The sequence below is a fragment of the Cygnus atratus genome, chromosome 1 (genome assembly GCF_013377495.2).
Source record: "Cygnus atratus isolate AKBS03 ecotype Queensland, Australia chromosome 1, CAtr_DNAZoo_HiC_assembly, whole genome shotgun sequence".
In the NCBI taxonomy this organism is placed as follows: domain Eukaryota; kingdom Metazoa; phylum Chordata; class Aves; order Anseriformes; family Anatidae; genus Cygnus; species Cygnus atratus.
Genome location: NC_066362.1, coordinates 13708438 through 13729836, shown reverse-complemented (window position 1 = coordinate 13729836; position 21399 = coordinate 13708438). Strand labels below are relative to the sequence as shown.

Here is a 21399-nt window from a genome sequence, read left to right as displayed (position 1 = left end):
AAAATGGCAGAGTGGAGAGAGGTGGATATACTCTGGGCACTCGCACTTAGCACTCTGTGGGCCACATCTAAAATCCTCTGTCCAGTTTTGCCCCCTCCAGTACAAGACACACAAACTGGAGCAAGTTCAGGGGCTGGAGCACCCTCTCTGTGAGGAGAGGCTGAGGAAAGTACAGTTGTTCAAGTTGGAGAAGGGGGCTTGAAAAGTTGGAAAAGGGGACTCGAAAGCATCCTGCAAGGAGATCATCTAGAAAATACAATGCAGCAGTGAATGGTGAGGGAGTGAGAAATATTTGGCGTAACCTGAAACAAGGGGTTTGTACTAGGTATAAGGAAAACATTTTTCTGTATGGGGACAGAATAAAATTCACAAAATCACAGGAGAACTGAGGTGTACTGGCCCCTTGGTTCTATTCCAGCCTTTCTGCTCCAGCACAGTCACGTAGCACAGGTCGCTCAGGACCACGTTGAGTTGTTTGTAATATCCCCAAGGAAGGAGACTCCATGACCTGGTGGGCAACCTGTTGTGGTGCTTAACTCCCCTCAGGTTTTCCCCCGCTCCATTTAAATGTGATTTCTTGTATGTCAGTTTGTGCCATTTGGGGCTCTGCTTTATATTTTTACATGGTTTGCCATTATTCTTTGCCAGAAATCTGATGGTAGACTCCACTTGAGTTTAGAAAGCTAGTTCTCTGAGACTCTAACAACAGTAGAGACTTCCCTAGGCAATTCATATAAAATCATATAAATCCTATTGAATTGTCTGTGCTGGGGCTTTGGACCAGATAACCACCACAGCTGCCTTCCAGACCCAACCATTCTGTGATTCTGTAGATTAGTATGAATGGAGTGGAACTCAAGAAGAAATTCTTTATTCTGTATTTTCTCAGCGCTGCTGCATGGTCTGTTGGTATAGATTAAAAGAAGTATCCCATGTGGCACAGAGAAAAAGCAAAACCAAGTTTTAAAACTTAGCCATTTTTTCTTTCATGTAGATCCTGAATAATTTAATTAGGGTCTGGTAACATTTCTGTAAGAATTTGTGGTTGGTCCCATATGTGTTTACTTGGTCACTGACTCTTTTCAAAGCAGATTTTAAAATGAGTAAATATTTATGCTAAACTGTACCCTCTGGCAGCAGAATGCCCCTGTCTGTTCCTTAAATTATCGGTAAACATTACAGAATCTCTTGCTCTAGCTGTATTTTTCAGCTCTGAACTTATTACATTGTTAGCCTTAACTCTATTATGTTAATAGCGATGAGGTTTCTTTTCCTTACATCCCTGCACATACTTGCTATCAATGCTGTTATTGTACTGACATGATTCTGAATCCATTAGGTTAAAAATCTGTGACTATTATTGATTTTTAGATAGGTTCTTACTTTTAGGAAGTCTTAAATAACTTCAGTCTTCTGACACTTGTTCTAGAGCAGAAGTTTACCAATGATTTCAGCATAGTATTCAGAGGAACAAGTGTATTTCCTGATCCTGCAGCTAATCTCACTCCCTTTAGAAGGAGCAGGCTTTAGGTGGAACATAGGGCAAGCAATTACCATGCCCTTGTGACTACACATTACTTTTCTTTACTGGAAGGAGCTAAAGTAGAAGCTATGATTCAAACCCATGAAAGTGAGATCGGACTTGATAGCAGAAAATCAGGTGAGCTCTGTTAAACTGGAAAAGACCTAATCTGTCAAGTACTGTATGTACTGTTCTAGACGACAAGTCTGTCTATCAGAGAAGTTTAATATGGCATTCAAGACAAGGAACTCTTGTTCTGCACTTGCTGCTTTTTCTATAAAGTCATTTAACCAACATTTTTTCCTTTTCTTTTTGACAAAACTATGATAATTAGTAGTAAAGCACCTCACGTACTATGCGTGATGTCAAATTAATGTAATGTGGCCTATTTTGTTTTATAGTATGAGGTTTTCTGATTTCCAGCTAGAGTTTATAAGAACCTTGTATAACTACCATCAAAACACAGAAAAACTAGTCTTATCCTATCTCTTCAGCTAAAATGAGTCAAAGCGGATAAGGTGATTCTTCAGCAGAATATTTTCATTATATACTTTTTCAAAATGCAAATGCTAGTAAAACATTTGTCTTCTGTAGAGAAAACACACAAGAACATACTTAAAAGATGTTTGGTTTTATTTTTAGAATTTTCTGTTATGTACAGTTCTTCGTAGATGATTGTGTATTATAGACTCTAGGCAATAGAATAAACTTAAAGTATTACATTTTTTTCACTAGTTAGAAATTGTGAGCTTTTAAGAAGTCTTAGCACGTATTCCTGTTGATAAACTGAAGAAAATTTGCACCTTGAGAGTGCCGTAAAATCTAGTCTTTCCTCTTTAATCCTTAGATTGGACAAGGTAATTTAATAGGACGAGTAAATCTATAAATCCAATGACAAGAAATTTGGCATCAGATCCTCTGGTAAAGCTCAAGAATGTTCCAATTTATTGTGCAGTTTGAACTCTTGCCATGTTAAATAGAGCCCTATGTCTGTATATTTATATTGATTGATAAACATATATTCAGCGTTTTCCATAATACATACGAAGACTCTTGTGAATTATAGTGCCTACTCAGAGACTGAAAAGATGTAGGAATAACATCTTGTGGTACTCCAGGAAGGATCTATTGGATTAAAAAATCTTGTTTATTTTGCAGACCAGCAATCACCTCCTTGGACCAAAGCCATTTCCTCTGGACAGATTGTTAGCGATATTGTACAGTATCGTGGACAACAGAGTTGCTCCAACCGCAAATATATTTTCCCAGGTGAGTACGTACATACTTGTTTTTATTTCCTTTATATGGTGTGGAATCTTGGAAGAGGTTTTGCATTGGTGTGTGGAGAGTTTTGTTTTTTGGTTTTTTTTGAAGTCACCATTCTAATGAAATGTAATGAGAAAACACATCATTATGTTGTCAAAGGCTGAGAGTAATACTTATCGGTATTAGTAGCTATGAATATGAGGGTTTTTTCTGTGTAATGGTCTGAAACCTTCAAATAGCTAACATTTTTCTTGATCATGGAATATGATCTGTGTTGATTAGTTTGGATTATTATTGAAGTCTGTTAGCGTACTTACATTACATTTCAATTTAAGTATATAAATGTTCACTCTCCTATGGACAGAATTAGTCACCTAATGCATGTTATAGAAGTGTAGTAGTCAAGAAAGAGCAGAGGGATGAGTAAGGTATTTGAAGGTGAAAGGTATTTGCTGTGATATACATATCTTCAGGGTGATATTTTTTTATTTGGACCAACTTTAACCCTCTTGCAGAGGAGAGTTGGTATCACATTTCACTAGATGGCAGTGTAACTATAGTGTTGAGTGAAATGAGGTAAACCTAGGGTTCTCTTTAATGCTCTAGGTTTATCAAGTGCGAGTACCAGTTCCGTATAAATAAAGATAGTTTCCTACTGTCAACTTGATTCTTAGATCTTGTGTCTGTTTTAGATCTCCCTTTCTATTGCCTTCTTGCTTTCCATTTGTGGTTAACTTTTATTTATAGAAATATTTTCTACCTCTGCTTGTTAAGCCTCAAATTTAACTAAGGATTACTTAAATCTGATATGTTTTCATGTAAAATTCTGGGAAATATGTTCAGGATATCTAAGTAAGTTTGCTGCTATTTTAATTGTCAGTGTTCACACACATTTAAGTTGGCAAAATTCATCTCCCGTATTTGTATAATCAAGAAATACAGGACCTAGTAAAGTATAGTACTGTATTTAAATAGTCAGTAGTATGTGAGTATCTGTTGTTAGTAGGACTTAGCTGCCTACTGCATCACCTACGTTTTCATGTAATGTTTTCTCTCACTCCTTTAGTTAAAGGTTGTTAATGATCTAAGGCCTGCAAAGTTATTAGGCATCAACCTCAAAATCTGTTAATAAAAACATTTACTTTTCAGTTTCAAGGAGCGAATTTCAGTTTGGGTGCATGGTTTATGCAGGGAATGTGAAAGGAAATGATAACGACCAGGAACGATAAATAGTAAAATTTACATGCAGGATATTACCTGTAAGTTACCTTATTTTTGGCTATCAAAACCATCTGAACGTGTTAGTGTTATTTTATGGTATATTTTCAAAATTAATATGTCTGTATATTTAACATGCAATCCGAATGAGAAATGTCATTATTCTAACGCACTGTTAAACGCTACAGGAGATGTGCAGTTTGTACATGGTGTGTAATTCCCTCTCCTGTCCCTGTACACATAATTTCAGAATGAAAATTTAAAATAAATGCTTCACGCTGACTTAGAGCGTACGCTAGATGGCAGTGTTATCAAACAATAATTGTACGTCTTTATTCTTCTGGATATATGCAGATTAAACTGTGAAGATGTAATAGGTTGTATTAAACTGTAGCCAGGTTAGGGCAAACAAGTTGAAATTAGATTTGTTTCTATCATAATAAAATATTATAGTTTACTTGTTTTTTCTGTTCTAAAACCATTTTTTGTGCTAAATTAATTAAAAATTCATAATGTCTAATGTCAAATAACATAGAGTAGAATTTAAAATAGATTTCAGAAGTAGCTTAATGTAGGCATAATATTTAACAGCGCTTTCTTGCATATTTGAAAACAATTTATTTTCCACTGATTTTTGCTGCTATTCTGTAAATATTTTCCAAATAATTTAAATATTTGAGTTATATTATCCTTCCAGTAGCTATATATTTTGCTGTTATATACAAGATTTTCTTTTCTTGTTTCTGTATCAAATATGGAAATCATTCTTGAAATTATACAGAAGTTTAAAATGTAAATCAAATATTAGGCTTTTTAACTGATTCAGCTCTTTTTTGTGCTCTTTTTTAATTTTGTGCTCTTTTTTTGGAGACTAAAAGGCTGTGCATAAACTAAATACTTACTAATTCTCCTCATGTACTGTCGGAAAATAGCATGCCTCGGCTTTAAAGTTGATTTGCCATCTCAGTCAAGATTCAAGAAGGACTGGCAGCTGCTTTAAGATCTGCCATGCTCCTGATTTCTTGATGTTTCTTAATCCTTCTTGTTTTTACATAATTTCTATTCATACAAAAATTCTGGTTATTAGCTTTTCAAAATGAAGCTTTTCTGCTAATAAGCAGTAAAAAAAAAAAAGTAATGCTAGGTTTTATTAAAAATGTTTCGTTTTTACTAAACAATTTCAACAAAATTTGAATCTTAATCTAACTTTTGCCCTTTAATGTTAATTAGTTGTTAAAATGGCCTCATGCTTTTTTCAAAAAAAAAGTTAATGCATGGCTTAGGTTCATGATCTTTGCAGTTGATATAAATATTTCCTGCTGTAATTGGGTTATATACGAAAAAAATTGGCTTGCTCATTTTTCCCCCTCACTAATTAGTACAGGAGAAGCAGCACCAGGAAAAAAAAAAATGCAAATTTCCACTTCTGCAAATAAAAATTGTTTGTTGCCACTTTAAAAATGGAAAATTCTTCAATTTTTTGTGCTCTTTTTTTAAGATAACATTTTCACACATCTAGTGAGGAATTGTTAAGGTGAGATTTTTAGACTATTGATGTCAGTACGTATGTAAATATAGGTCTCTATATTCACTTGAAATTTTCAGTGTTCCTTCTCCTCCAGATTATTCATTGTTTCATTCGTGTTTTCATTCATGAATTTGTCGCAATTCTGTTTTTAACACATTGTGTGTTACTGTTGGATGTCACAAAATTTATTTGAATTTGCTTGTTTTCTAACCAAGAAATAGGGAAGTGAAATCGCTATTGATTTCTGCAGTCGTTTCAGATAATATCTTCTAAGGTTTTTCTTCAGATGCACTTTTGTGTAACAATTTAACAGATTGAAGATGATATTACCCACATCATGTGTGCATGGGACAGAACTTGCACAGCTGATGCTCCTGTTGGATGTATGGGTAGGTCAAGCATGTAGTTGAAATATTTAAAAAGACTAAATATTGAAAAAAAAATAATGAAAAATGTACTTTCACACAGTGTTAAAAACCATGCAACTACATGGTATGTATTTTGCATCCTACAACAGCAGCAGCAAAGTCAGGGCTTTCTTACCAAGGTACAGCAGCTGACGTTTCCTAGCAGCTTGCCTTTTCAACCCTAGGGAGCAACCAGGAGTATGATTTGTGTCTCCACACATACCCGCTGTGCAGATTATTGTGTGCTGTGTCCAAGTGCAATTGCTACAGAATGGATGAATACAGGGAAACTTTAAAATAGCTAATGCAAGTGCATATTGCAAAGGTTCTGAGAGTCTGTTCAGTTCTGGTCTGTAGAAGGTTAGTGTTTCATTTTAGGTGTCTCCTGTTTAGACAGAAATACAATATTATTGTCTTTATAGAAATGGACCTTAGTATATAGGAGAGAAACAAATATATGCACAGAACATCATGTGGGAATTTATTATCGGCATTGATTTTTGTTAAATGAGCTCATTTTACACTGAAGTGGACAAGTGCTGTTCATTTATTATCACAACCGGTAGGTGGGCAGACATTTTTGTTCTGATGGCTTACGTTGTGGTTTGCAAGCCCAAATCCACCAATACTTTTTCCTCTACCAAAATGATTTTTCAACTGCTTCTTCATATTTAAATTCTCCTAATTGTTTTTCATGTGTCCTGTTTTCTAGACCTTTTATTTTTCTTCTGCTCTCTTGTGAAGTATGCTTTTCATAAAGAGGATTGCCTAGAACTAGTTACATTTGAGCTACCTTTACATTTGGTGTTACCTTTATTAGGTAAAATGGAATTATCTCCTTCGTTTTTCCATAGTTCATACCTGTTAGTACATCCCAGAATGTTTCAAGAGACTTATGCAGGGAGGTGTGATAACTTATTTCAGAATATACTAATAGCTGAAACTTGCTGAATAGGTAACTAATAGGTAACTTCAGTTCTGTCTGTATTTTTATTACGATGCATTGAAGTTAGACTGTTAGCTTATTTCAAAATAGGTTATGTTTATATATAAAAATAAAAACTATATAATAACAAGTATAGAGAAATATGTATAAAATATATTATTTCCTTATATATACGTAGTTAGGATTAATTTCTGATTATAGTGCGCTTGGAAAATGAAATTTCCACAAAGGCTATTTGTAGGTACACAGTGTAGTATCACTTATCTTATACATCATAGCCTGCATCTCATTTAGTAGGCATTTCTGTTCTGTTTAATATGGGATCAAAGAAAATTTCTGAATTTCCGTAGGAAAACTACAAATGGCTAAAAGTAATGTAGTTATAAACGTGTAAGAATTTGGAAGAAAGGTTAAATATTAAAATTTTCTAATCTGTCAAACTGATAAACTCTACTCCAAGTGATGTCGGCTACAAAGCAAGAGCTTTTTATCTGAAGGTAGAATAAGTCTACAGCTATAAGATTTCAAGTAGCGTGTTAAGCTCCAATATGATACAGGGCTATTAGAAATACACGAAACCCATGATGTATGTAGCAGGCTTCCAGCTGGAGGGAGCCAGAGGAATATAATTTCCTTTGATTAAAAAAGCCCGTTCCTGGAACATAAAAAGCTGACAGGTTTGTTCCCCCCGCCCCTTGATTTCTTGTTTGCCTCACATGGACTAGGTTAAGGAATATCTAATATTATATAGGTAAACTGGAACAGTGCGTGGCAATTTATGTGCAAGATTTTTGTCCATCTTTTGTTAGAAGCATATTTTATCTTGCTTTTTCAGATGAGAATTTGCTATTTAATCTACCTTTTTTCAAATTACCTACTATGGTAAAATTCAGATTGCAGGATTGGAAAGAAGTCTGCTTTTCTTACCAACTTTTTTTGATGGGGAGTTTGCTTTTATTATGGCATAGCCTGTCTGAGACACCAGGTACCCCTATCCCGATCATAGTGCTAACTCTGTTAACACATTATGTTGGATATTCTTGATGAAGCAACTTTGATAAAGAGTACTGTCAACTTGTTTTCCACTTGAAAAAAAAAATGTAATTGTTTCTACGAGCTCAGATTGTGTTAATGTTTGAAAATACTCTGTTTCCCATTCTGCTCTTGACAACTCTTGGCAGAAGCAGAATTACTCTTTTCTGCTCAATCAGCTGTTCCTGTGCTGTGTTCCAGCTTTCCTCGCTCTTATGGGGACTGTTCCTATGAAACTAATGTGAGTGACTAAAGTATTTACCACTAATACAAAAAATCAGTTGAAAAGGGAGCAAATAGGTGGGTTTCCAGACAAAAAAGGTCTGGCTAAAAATGCATGTTATGCGAAGATGTGCCTAACAAGGCCTAATTGTGAAGCAGAATGAGGAGGTAAGAAGAGAGGTGTTTTTATTTTAGAGGGTGTGAAAAATACAGAACGTGCTCTTGCACTAGTTATATGACCAGAAGTATATCATTTTTTGTCAATAGTCTCTCTAAGAACAAGCAAAATACAGAAAAATAAAGGTTCCTGCTGATTCTGCTTTTTCTTCTCCAAAACTACTTACTTTCGCTGGCCCTTTACTTTGAATATCAAAACCACTGTACTTGTCTTTTTTTCTGGATAATGAGGTAGAGTTGGTGCTAAAATTTTACCCGAGATAATTGAAAATTTTGTAGCAAATGTTAGCTAAGTAAAGGCGTGGTACTTCATTCTTGGTGGAATGTATTTGTCGTCTTCTCAGGTGAGCTGAGCGTCCAAAACTTCATGATTGATGTTTCTGTTGTGGAGAGATTTCTTGTTTTCTTGTTGAATAATTAAAAGTTTTTAATCTCATGATATTGCAAGCTGATTGAAGATTTAATTACAGTATATCGTGCATCTGAATTTGGAAGGTGCCTTATTGTGCTTTCTATGCCCGTTAGACAATAGTAGACAGTAGTACCTCAAAATTAGGTAGCAATTGTAATAGTTGTCTATATAATGTGGATATATTTGAGGAATAAATTTCTATGTTGTTGAAATGGTTAACTGTCATTGAAAATTAAGTAGTGAACATTCAGAAGTGAGAAGATTGTGAAAGTTAAAGTGGCTCTTGGAGTTGATTAATTGTGTGTGGGGGTTGGCTTTTTAAATTTTGTTTCTGGGATGTAAACAAGCATGCTGTCGTGTATTTCCCTATTTTTATCACTTCTTAAATTGCAAGAGAGGATATCATCAGCCTCTGTTTGTGCCATATTGATTTAATCTACTAATTTCACTGTTGTCCTCTTGTTTCAGAGGAAAGTAAATAGAAGTACACATCTTAATCCAGTCTGGCCACGGGCATTGGCTTGCCCAGGATGGTCCTGCTAGAATTTTGTGCAGGGAGAAGCATTTATGTTTACAAAACAAACAAAAAAAACAGAAGTAGGTGGAAAAGGTCTTAAGGTTTTTGTTTATTTAGTTTTTTGTTGTTGTTGTTCTCGTGAGAATTACCAGGATTTATGGTACACTCCCCGTCTCATCAGTAAGAAGACCTTTGCTTGTTAACCTCCCAAAGAAAGGGTGATCAAACATAAACCGTAGACTCTGGGGTAATTCTCATTACTGGTACAAATAAACTTCCCTTTCTCTTTCAGTGCTTGTGAAGGTACACAACCATTTTTACAGCTCAAAATATTGGTCCTACATAATGTCGTATACAGCATTCATGTACAATAAGTCTCATGTAATTTGTACATCCCCTTCAGTTATCTTGCCCATATGGGGCTGTATTGTAGCCTTTTGATCCAGTGACTTGATGGTTTCCTGTACCTAATAGACCTTTTAGATTGTTAGAACAGCTTGCTTGGCTGTTGGCAAATTTGTAGCTATGTTTCCTCTAGCTTTATGATGTTACGGTTGCATTCAATCCTACCACGTTTTCTTCTACAGGTGCATTATGCATCACATGCTTTATTGTGCTAGATCTGTCTGTTGGTTAGAAAGTATAGTAATCTGTTGATCAGCACTCTGTTGATTTTCAGTAGGTTTGGGAAGATGGTGACGAGGTAAATAACTCAGTTTTCTTTTTTCATTTTCTGTTACTGGTCAGTGAAGTAATCTGACAAATTTATGAGCTGCAGTAGGAACTTAATGTGATGCACAGCATGGGAATATAGGTTAGCACTTTAGCACTGACTGTGGCAGCTTGAGAGAGCTGCTTTTATGCAGAAGAAAGGGAGAAAACATTACTTACTTTTTACCAAACAGCTGACTATATTTTAAGTCTCAGCATGACTTTGAATAAAAATAAAAGTATTCCTAGTTCTCAGTTTAGGTAGGATTTGGTAATTAAAATTGTGGAGGGAGAGAGAAGCAGAAGAATATGCTCAATTCCTTCGAGTTTTAGTTGATACAGAAAAGATTTTCTAGAAAAACTTATGTTTGAGCTATGCTATGTTGGGACAACATGGTCCCAGTAATATACATTATACGCGGACTACCCTATAAGCAGGTGCTAAACCCATACTATGTACACGGACATCAAACCCTCACAGCACTCCCCTACCAAACCACTCCAACATGAATGCCCCAGGACCAACCAATCAACCCACAACCACCACACCCAAGCACATAACAAGGCCACTATCCAATGAATGCTTCCAGGACATACCCCTAACAACAACCCTCCACCACATATCTCATGCAGTTCGTATCAGATGGATTTATTAGTCGTACACCTCACGTGAAATCAGCAACCCGCCGCACATAATGACCGGTATGACTAGCTTCAGGCCCATACGTTCCCCTTAAAACCCTCGCCCTCCTCACATTTTTGCGCCTCTGGTTCCTCGGTCAGGGCCATCCATTGGGTTCACTCACCTCTCCTTGCCCTTCAAAGTGGCATCTGTGGAATACTTCCACCACCTCAATGCGTAATCGCGGCATTTCCCAGCTTTTTGGCGCCTCTGGTTCCTTTTATTTTTTCTGGGGTTACCTCACAGGTGGCTCTTCCCAGTGACTTCGGGGGTCCCACAATCTAAGCCTGGACACACCTGCCTCATGGCCTATCCTATATTTCAAGGGTCCCTTAATGAGACGGTTGGCGTATATGGGGAATCATTCTGACACTGATGCACTTTGACCACATTCAGTTAATGTTACCTCCACCCTCCGGGTGTCAGACCATGTTGTCTGACTTACTTAAACCTTGTTTGATTTTGGGGTGATATTAATACAACTTTACAGTCTTGTTAGAAGCTTTCTTAATGTAAAAGTATTTTCTTAACCAAATTCTGTTCTATTTGAATTCTCTCAATTCTCTCTTTTCAGTAATTCAGGTATTCTTCATTTTTCTCCATTCTTCTTACTTCTCCAAGGAGCTTCAAGTAACAGTGCTCATCTTGGCACTTAAGTTATTTTTGTGGCACAGATTAATGTATTTAAAAAGGCAAATTGTTGTGGATCATTGAAGAGTTTTATAGAAGAAATTTTTTTGGGGGGGGGAGAGGACTTCAGATACGGGTAAGTTTGAGAAAGATGAAGGGAATTTATAAATTTGTTCATCAAGGCTTTCAGCTAGAAAAAAAATGACTAAAAAACTTTCTTGCTATCTTCCTTCTTTTATTATTTTAGCAAATTCTTAGATGTTACCTACTCTCATAAGCCAGTAAATAGCTATATACTACTGCTTTTTAAAATTGGTTTACAATCAGTTTGTACTTTTCAAATATAATCAAATAAAATGTGATTTTTGAGGTAGATATACAAGGTTGCTAGAACAGTGATGAAGAATTTTATATTCTCTGTGATTCTGTTAACGATGTTCACAAACAGTTCTTGTGGCCTTGTGATCTTTATATATTCCTGCGTGCCCTGACATCTTATATTGTATGGTGTATCCCATAGGGATTTGTTGCATCTACCAATGGTTTCTTTAACTTCTGCTCTCTATGTTATTTGTAAACGGTATTTGAAGCTTCAAATTTTAACTTCTCTCTGAAAATGTGTTAGTGTATAAGAGAAGGAAATATGACTACATGTAAGACAAAACAGTTCTGCTCCTCCCAAGCTCTGTCCTTTCCATCTCTTTCTTTACATGCTTATTTAGAAATTGGTTTCATGTACTTAATGGAAGGAACATCATTTAATACTCCAGGAACAAATTCACACTGTGTTTACATCAAGCAGTTGCAGCTGAAGCTTGTTAGTGATTGCCTCCCAGATTAAAAAAAATATCTTCACTGTGGTACATGAACTCCTATTGTTTGGAGATAAATAATCGGCTCATCCCCTCTTTAGGGAAGAACAAAGAACATAATAGTACATCTGGTTCATCTGTTAAGACAGCAAAGATTAATTAAGCAAGTACTGCACAACCTCTCTTGATAATGTATATATCTAAAAACAGCCTGTATATGATAAGTTTTTTAATCGCTTTCCTTTAACTGTTTAGTGTGTGCACACAATCCATTCCAGCATTGCCAGCTCTTCATCAAGATGAGTTAGGATACAATATTAAGATAAAGTAAATTGGAGAGTTAGGGTAGAGTTTTTTACTACTTTTGCAAATCCCTTGTATGATATAAGACTAGAAGGAACCTGTTGAGCGCCCAGGTGACATCATTAACACAGTTTATAAATTTTACCATTCTCCTAAAAACAACTTAGGTGGTTTTTCTGACAACTTGGATCACAAACTGTTTGGAGAAAGAAACCATCTCTTTACTGAGAATCTGTCTAGGACCTGGTTCAATGAAATAGTTTCAAACCTAGAACTGGGCTCTGGTCAGACAGTAATATTGAATGTCCCAGTTTCTCCACTGCCTTGGTAACTAGCATTAATTTCTAATTCCAGGTTTAAGATTACTCAAGGCCAATTTTACCTCTTTTACCTTGTGTTACCATTGTCTTTTAGCCTAAATAGCCTCATTTCCCCCTTGGCACTTACCTCAGCAGAGTTGTGAGCACACAGATACCCTGACAATGTCTTCATTTTTCAAGCCTTCACTTACAAATGGGGTTTGTACTTTCCTGCACATACAGTAATGAATATAATTGCCGCTGCAATAATGGCATGAAAAATGATTCACAGCCACTAGTGGAAGAGTTGGCTATAATCGTTTTGCTGACACCCTCCTTAGAATAGGATAAGGTCTCTGTCCTCCTCTCCCTGCCTAACATGCTATTACATCTCCCTGTCTAGACTATGTTCTTTTTAGGTGCTTAACCCCCATTTTTAATTTCAATACAGATTTTGTTGTATCACATGTGAAATAAGTCTGTAGCATTGTGTCTGTACCAGGAGACCCCTTATGGTTTTTGAAGGGCTGGGAAAGTACCAAGGCTGTATCCATGTACCATTGTACGTGTTAGAGTACAAGTTAGCAAAATGGTGCATTAAAGAATATGTTGGATCACTTCAGTGAATACTTGTACTGTTTCTGCCCTGCCAACTGCAGTCACTTCAAGCCACTGACTTTCTACTTGACATCCCTCCTCCCCCAAAGACCCTCTGCTGCTTTCTATTCATCTGATAGGGAATAGCAGGGCTTGCCACAGCATCTTGGACAAAAGAAGCAGCTGCATTACAGTTAATTTGAAAGGCAGGATTTCAAAATATGAAGCTTGTTGACAAAAGAATGCCTCTTGATAGATGAGGAATAGTTAAGAATTGACATAATCTCTCTTCTCCATCTATGGAAATAAAAACTGGCAAATATCGGGGGGGGGGGGGGGGCAATGTGGAAGACTGACAGCAGGGTATGTGTAAATATAAAAAAAAAAATTTAAACTTTATATTCCTAGTAAACATTACAAATACTACTTATTTTAAATATTGAAGAGTGATTGAATAAGAAGCTAAAATGAAACATATCATAGATCAGGCTTGGCAAAGCTTGATTTATACAAGCTTGGTTTTTAGAAAAAATCATTGTGATTTGGCTAATCAACAGGTGAATCTGCTATGAAAATTATTTGTTATTATAAAAGCTGATAATGGTGCTGAGTTTCAAAAGGTATATTAGGTACCGCACAAGGTCTCTGTCCTGGCTACCTTATGATTTCATTTCTCGCGTGAGTTGAAGGAGGGCAAAAGAGAGAAGGAAAAATGAGCTTATTTTCAACGGAATGTGTCTTGGCTGTACTTTTACTGTGCTTACGCATATATCTAAGCTAGTCAGTAGTGTGTTTTTGTAGTTAATGGAGAGAGAAGCATGCGGAGAACATCATCCCATGCAGCCCGGTGCAGATATGATCATCTGAAACTATGACAAGTTTCTACATCTCTGTTAGGTTGCAGTGACACATGTTCTGAAAGTACCTATATTACTTTATTTGCTTTAACTAGAAATGGATTCAAGACATAGCCTTGAATACAAATACTTACACTGTAGCTGTTTAAAGGTATTCCACTGGTGAGGACTAAGTCTTCTGCATATTGACTAAAAGGTGCTTTCTCTATAATTATCCTGAATTGCATGTAAAACAGTGAAGAATCCTGCCAACAAATACACCTTCTTGGTTGCCGTGTTCCCTGTCAAAACTTTTGCAGAGCAGGGCAAGCAGTTGGTTTATACAGCATACCTCTCATTCCGTCACTCCTGTGGATTAAATTGACCAGTTATACTATACTTGGCTGGCAAGCTAGTGTCAACCTTCCCTCCGTGCAGGACTGGTTTTGATTTATTGCAGAGAGCAAGTGCTGAAACTGTTTTTTCAATAACAGGGGTTTCCTGGTAGACACTTATTCTACAGAATTTTGTGATGGTAATCTGGCATTTTACATCCTTGAAATTGTAGTGTAAACCATACACCTTTGAACAACATTTCAGTAGCAGCAACTATGGAACAGCTTAGTGTCTTTTGTGGAAAACATTGAAGAAGATCTTTTTTTCACGTGAAAATGCAAAATACAACAAGAAAGGTAAGATCTTCTGCTTTCATTTTTGAAATATGAAGAGGCTAGGTATAACATCTACATGTGGAGGTCAGAAAAATTACAAAAAAAAAAGTCCACTCAGTTATTAGAGGTTCAGAAAGCGTTTGAGGTAAAATTTCAAAACGTGACTTAGCTTATTCATTATTTTGGGCACAGCTTAATAGCTGAAATTAAAATTGAAATATTTGAAGACATCTATTTTGGATTAGCAGAATGAAGTGTGTGTGTCACTAACATTTGACTGGGCAACTGTAACTTTGGTCAGATGAACTTGCATTACCCTGCTGTTAGCCATGCAGAGAAAGAAAGAAAAAAAAATCACAGTACAAAAAATTTTGTATTTTAATCTTCCAATTATTATGTCTTATTTCATAACTAATATTTAATTCTGAATATGATTATAAACTTGTGTTTCCATTTCTAACAGGACATGAGGCTAGTTCTTCATAACAATTCTTGTAGAACATTGGCAGGTATCTTTCATTATGTTTTACATATGTATTTTTTCCTACCTGTTCACCTTCCGTAAGTGTTTCTTGAATTATAATACAAATGAAGTGTGGGAAATTCATCATACCTTTGTGAACATATTAAAACTATGAGGAGCAGAATACACAGATGGAACATCTGTGCTTTCTGAAAGGTTCTGAATTCAAAAACTTAGTACTAACCAGAGATTTTTTTAATATATTTTTTTTTAAGAATAGGGGGGGTGGTAGCTGAAGTATTTATTAAAAGGCATAGAAAGAGAAGACGAAGACCCAAATTGATCCAGTTTAATAATTGAGGAGGGCTGGATATGTTGTATACCATCTGTGACTTACATAAAGTAGACAAAAGGGCACTCCACATTCTAGATATCTAGGCAAGAAATATGAAAGAGAAAGTCAAAAGATGAACTGATTAATAATATACATAAAAAAAAATTTGCAATACTTGATACAGAGAATAAACAGATTGACTTAAGGAATTACCACAGAGACATGATAAGAAAACTGAAGATTGTTGATACAAAATGATCTTTTCCAGCCTTTTTTATTTATTACTAGCATATGGCCTAGAAAGTCTTTTTGCAACAGATATTTTCTAGCCTGGAGTGGCCTCTAATGGATGTATAACACTGATGGTGTAGAGAGAAGCTTTTTAATAATTTGTGACTGTAGTGCTTGTGAAAGATGCTAGACTGACAGTCAAGAAGGCTGGGAGACTGAAGTAATCTGTTCTGATTCACTGAGCAGGTATAGCTGTGGCATCAGCACTGTAATCTCTCTGTACTGCTTTTTAATTGTAACCTGAAAATATTTTTTTCTTCGTTGACTCACTCTTAGCAGTGACAGAAGGGTTGCCGTTCATCTTCATCCTGGATGAAGCTCTTAGCTCATACAAGCTTTTGACGTAGCTAAGCTTTTTGTTTATATCAATCTGTATCATAAAATGCGTTGGGCAACCAACAGGAGTAGTAAAGAGGGAAGGATGCAAGCACGACATGGCTGACTGAGGCTGTTGCATGGTTGGCTGCTCTGTTGGTCAACACATCCTTAGCCTGATTTTTTTTCTTTCCTCCTAGACAAAGCAAAAAGCATTGAGACCTCAGCGGCTTTAGCCTTATTGTAGGCATTTCAAGGGACTAGCCTGTGAACTGCTATTTCACCACTTGATTTAGCATATTTACTGTGTGGCCATGACCAGGTTTGGACTATATCTTAATGACTGGGAACAATAAAGAGGTACTGGTGGAGAGTTACACGGCAGCTTCTCCTTAGGAGAAAAGCAGTCTTATTTTCTTTTCTATCATTAGCTTAACACACATTCAAACCAATATCTTATTCTCATCACTGATATAAAAAATATCCTAAATTTTAAGTTCCACTCAGTGGCTGGCATTTACTTCATTGAGGCAGACTTCAGCCAGATGAGAGCGCATCTCTCTGAGTCAGGTAAACCCCCTGTAACTTTTGTGTTGTGCTTAGGCACTGTGGATATAACTCAGTGTTTGGAGTGGTCGTGAAGAAAGATAGGAAACATGTTAAGAATCGCAAATATCATAGGAGATAAAAGAAATAGTCCTTGAAGTCTTTAGTTAGTTTTCTCTTTAGCTAAAGTGTCATGCAGATACTAAGAGGCAAATGCAAAGAAAAAAACTTTAATTATCTATACTCCAAAGCCTAAAGGTGTTTCAGAACAATTACCCACAGTTGGTGGTGCCTAAAACATATGAAAGTGAAGCCTGGAAAATCAGATGCAAAGACAAAAGTGAGTAACGTAAACAATTTGAGTTTATAAGGCACTTACGCTTATAATATTTTTATAAGCTAAAATGCTAGCCTTTAGTGCAGGTAATTTTTTTTTTTTGTGGTCGCATGATGCGAACAGAGAAATTTGAGCCTGATGTTTTTTTTAAAAAAACAAAAACACAACACACCTACATGCATCAGTGAAAAAGTCAGGATAAACTGGTAAACTCAAGCAAGTATGCAGAAGTGGAAATGACCCAATATAAAGATGTTCAGAGAAAGGAAAATAATTGGAAAGTAGTAACACTTAAAAGAAAATGTAGGCATGAAGAGTGGTAAAAATTAAAGGCTAGAAGGGAATGACTTGTGAGGAAAGATTAAAGGAAGTGAACATGTGTAATTATTACTTATACTTATCTGTGTGCTTGGTGATGTTCAGATGAAGAGAGATGATCCCTATACTAATTTGGCTAAATAGCTACCGGGGAATGATGAAAATGTCTGAAAGTATTTATAGCTTTCAAGTACCACGAAAGGATTCATTTCGGAGTCCAAAGGAGGTCTAAGTAAGAGTAATGAAATAAGATGAGGGGAATCTCAGCTCTGAGTACCATAAAAAGCCGCCCTATATACTGGAGATTTTAAAGTGCGTAATAGTCTATCCTGAAGTTTTAATGCAATGCCCCACTGCTTGAGCTATTTGAAATGACAGTGAACAAAGCACTCAGAAATAAACTTGAGGAAAGAATTCTGTGTTGGAGGGAGGAGAGAGGGAAGAAGGCTTAATAGATATTTTCCATCTCTAATTTCTATGATCTCACATGTTATAAATTGACAAAATAAGCCTCCTAGTATACTGGTGGAACATAATTTATGTAAATACTCATTAGAATAGGCATTAACCTTCATCCTTGCTTCAATTCTGCATTAAGTCTTGCCTTTGATACAGAAATCTAATTAAAACTGAATTTTTCATGATTTAACTCCCTCCGCATCATGAGCAGAACAATACTCTTATCTGCATTACCTGTAAAAGTGCTATCTGTATAAAGGATCTATTGCATCGGTTTGTAGATTTGCTTAAGGTCATATTCATATGAATAAAAATACCAAAACTCTGGGGTTTAATTTGTTTTAAATTAATCAGCCAAATATTAAAAAGCTAGTTATACAACTTTTCTTCAAGTTGTATTATGAAATGTTATACTAATAAGTACTATATTGGGGGGGGGGAAGGGGAGAGGAGGAACACCAAAAAAAAACCCACACCATTGCATAAATGAGAAAAATAAGATAGTTGGAGATGTGATGTGTCAAGTGTGTCATCACGCAACTGTCAGTCCAATGCAACTGTCAGTCATCTCCATAGTCCTTTTAACTGGATTTACTTAGGTAGTAAGAGAAAAACTGCTCATCTTGCTGATAAATCCTAATAGGTTTTAAATAGGAGAGAGTAGGAATCGGAAACAATGGGCATAATAAAATTGTGCTCGTGTATTCTTCATCTATTTCTTTTTGTTGTTTTTGTTGTTGTGCTTTTTATTATTTCTCTTGTAGTGAGCACTGTTCTAGAGAAATACTGGCAGTAGCCCCAGACTCCAAACACGTGCTCACACACATACATCCAAGACGTATCCTTAGTACAGGGGCACTCCGTAGCTGTAGTCACTGATAAATGTAGAGGCACCTTTAGACTGACCACAACTCCTAAGTGGAGACACTTGAAAAATAACATTTTCCTGTTTCTGGGATGTGCAATGTGCAAATGTGCAATGATTTGTCTTAATTTTATAATGCTTTGCAACAGAAAGGATTTTTTTATCTTTAGGCTGGTTACTGAGTGATCATGGTTGAGTATATTTTATAAAATTACACAATCATCAACCTGATCAACTGCATAAACCTCTGATGTGCCAGGAAACTTTGATCACTGTAGGTGTGTGTGTGTGTGTGTATATATATATGTATATATAGATAGGGCTCAAGAAAAGAATATGTGATGTTAAGTCACAATACTTAGAAAAAACTATACAACTCAGTATTAAAATATAGAAGGCAATCAAGTATCCATCTGGAAAATCATTTAGTTTGTTTTGAATATGCCATCATTTTCTGAAATTATTTAATTCCATGTTGAAGTTAAGGTGACAGACTGTATGTTTCACGTGAAACTACAGCAATGATAAATCCTAACATCTGGACTACATCTTTATGAGTAGCTGACTTTAGATTAGTGATAGTTTACATTGATGTTGCTCGAATCTTTGGATATGTCAAGGATTTGAGTGACCCAGTATTGGTCATGTTGTCAATGTTTTTCTTCTAAACATAAATTTAACCTTTTGATTAAGTATAAGATTTGCCTGTCATTCTCATCAGTACTTGAGGTTTTTATTTTCCTTTGTCTCAGTTTTTTCTTTGTCAGATCTAAATGCTCAGTTGCAGTTGTGGCAATCTGGACATCCTTAAGCATACCGTATTGTTACTTGCTTCTCATTCTGAGCACAAGAAATATAGCAGTGTGTATTTACTGGGAATAATGGTGATATATTTGCAACAGTAAAAATATATATTTTGAGTCATGCCCACTTATGTGTCCTATTACATTAATCCTATTACATTATTGGATTTTCCTGTTACAGAGAGCCTGGGCAGCGAGTTCTGGGAGCTGAATACATGTATCTGTTGGAGGAAAAATCAGAACGTAAATAGTTAATAACACCGTATTACAGCTCTAGTTCTGCTACTAGATCTTTACAGGAAAATGGTAACACCTGGTCTTACTGAAAGAAAAGAAACTGTTTCACAGCACCACTTTCATGCAGTGTGCCCCTCTCTTTTGTGATATATCCAAGGGCATGTGGAGCAGTTGGGGTGAACAGGAATTACGGGTGCTATATGCGGCTCTAGCTCGGAGGATATCGTGTGGCTGGTTCCAGGGAGCCCTAAGGGTTAAATTCAGCTAAGCCTTTCCCTAGCTTTCTGGGAACCTGGCAGTGGCTTTCTTTCAGTTGCTTTGTGATGGGAGGAACAATACCTGAATTCAGCCTTGGGTTGCGGTGGAGAGGGGGAAGGCACCAGGTTATGGTGTCAGCAGCAGCAGTGTGGTGGGCAGTGCCCAGGGAGTGCTGCGTTCACCCCGTGTGTGAAAAAAGGGAAATGTTAACAAGGCAAGTCTGAGATAAGACCATACGTATGTATGGTTTTATTGTTCTTTAATCCAGTTCTCCCTGCTTGTGGCTTTCTTTTCGGTTAAATTAATCGTGCTGCTTTGAATAGGCTGCATTCTGCCACTGGAAGCCGTGGCTCAGGCTGTGCTTGGGGATGGGCCAGCCTCCGAGCAGGGGATTCCCCTCGGGCAGTGCCACGCTCCCTTGGCTTGCCACTTAGAGCCATTAGAGACTGAATCCAAGCCCCGAAACTAGATAATGATTATAACCTAGCCTCCGAAAAAGTGTTACGGTCAGGTATTATTTCATTAGTTAACTGAATGGAAAATATGCTTCTGAATGAGTAACTAACAGTTAATTTGTGAAGCAGACGATGCTGCATCCATTAGCAGCTCTTGCATGTGTGTCATCCGTGATTCCTTCAACAAGCCACTCTTGTAAAGACCACCAGGAAGGCGGGTTGGAGGAGGCTGCTCGAGAATCTTGTACTTGTTTCTAGATTTTTTTATTTTTTTTTTTAAAGAAGGATTTGGTTTATGCCTGAATTTGTTTATTAAATAAAGGGTAGAGGTGTTTGGTTAGTGAGTTTCTATGCTTCCGTTTCCAACAGTTTTTGTTTTCTCTGGAGCATTGAAGTATTTCCCAAGTTGTTAGATGAACTCTGACCAGGCTTCCCTTTCCACCCTCACCCAATGGCCTTGGTATGTTTGAGTGTGGTTATCATTTGCATGTGGCATATATTCACTGTATCTGCTTTTCAAAGGGCTACTTCATTTCCTGAGCATCTTCCAGCCTGGTTTCCTAAAGAGAGAGTCCATCGGACGTCTGTCGGGTCTTTCACCTTATGTACATCCTCAATGTGTTTTTTAGCTTATCCAGTTCTTGCTGAAACTGACAGAAAGGCAAAAGCTTCAAAGTATTAAAATCTTAAGCATTTAATGAGGGTTGATGTCAACTTTCATCCCCTCTGTTAAGCGGTTTTCCAGTTTGGCCTGGTGCTGGCTGTTGGACCAAGGAGCTAACCAAGACAGGGTGTGGAGCACCCTTCCCTGTGTGCAGCTGGGGGAGCAGGAGGAGCAGAAGGTGTGTGGTGTGTCCAGGGGTGTAATGAGAAACTGGAAGGAGTTATGGGGGGATAGAGGTAGCTGAGGTTGTAAGAGACATGAGCAGA

The 21399-nt window shown here is 36.7% G+C and overlaps 1 protein-coding gene across 3 annotated transcripts in view; it reads left to right on the top strand.

The window, feature by feature from the left end:
• The window catches only part of ORC5 (origin recognition complex subunit 5), a 70749-nt gene that overhangs the window by 32213 nt on the left and 17137 nt on the right, over nt 1-21399 (top strand). For all 3 annotated transcript variants that reach the window (XM_035549572.1, XM_035549573.1, XM_050708421.1), the window contains exon 13: nt 2681-2791. In XM_035549572.1, the coding sequence (XP_035405465.1) occupies nt 2681-2791 (111 nt within the window). The remainder of the gene's footprint in view (nt 1-2680; nt 2792-21399) is intronic.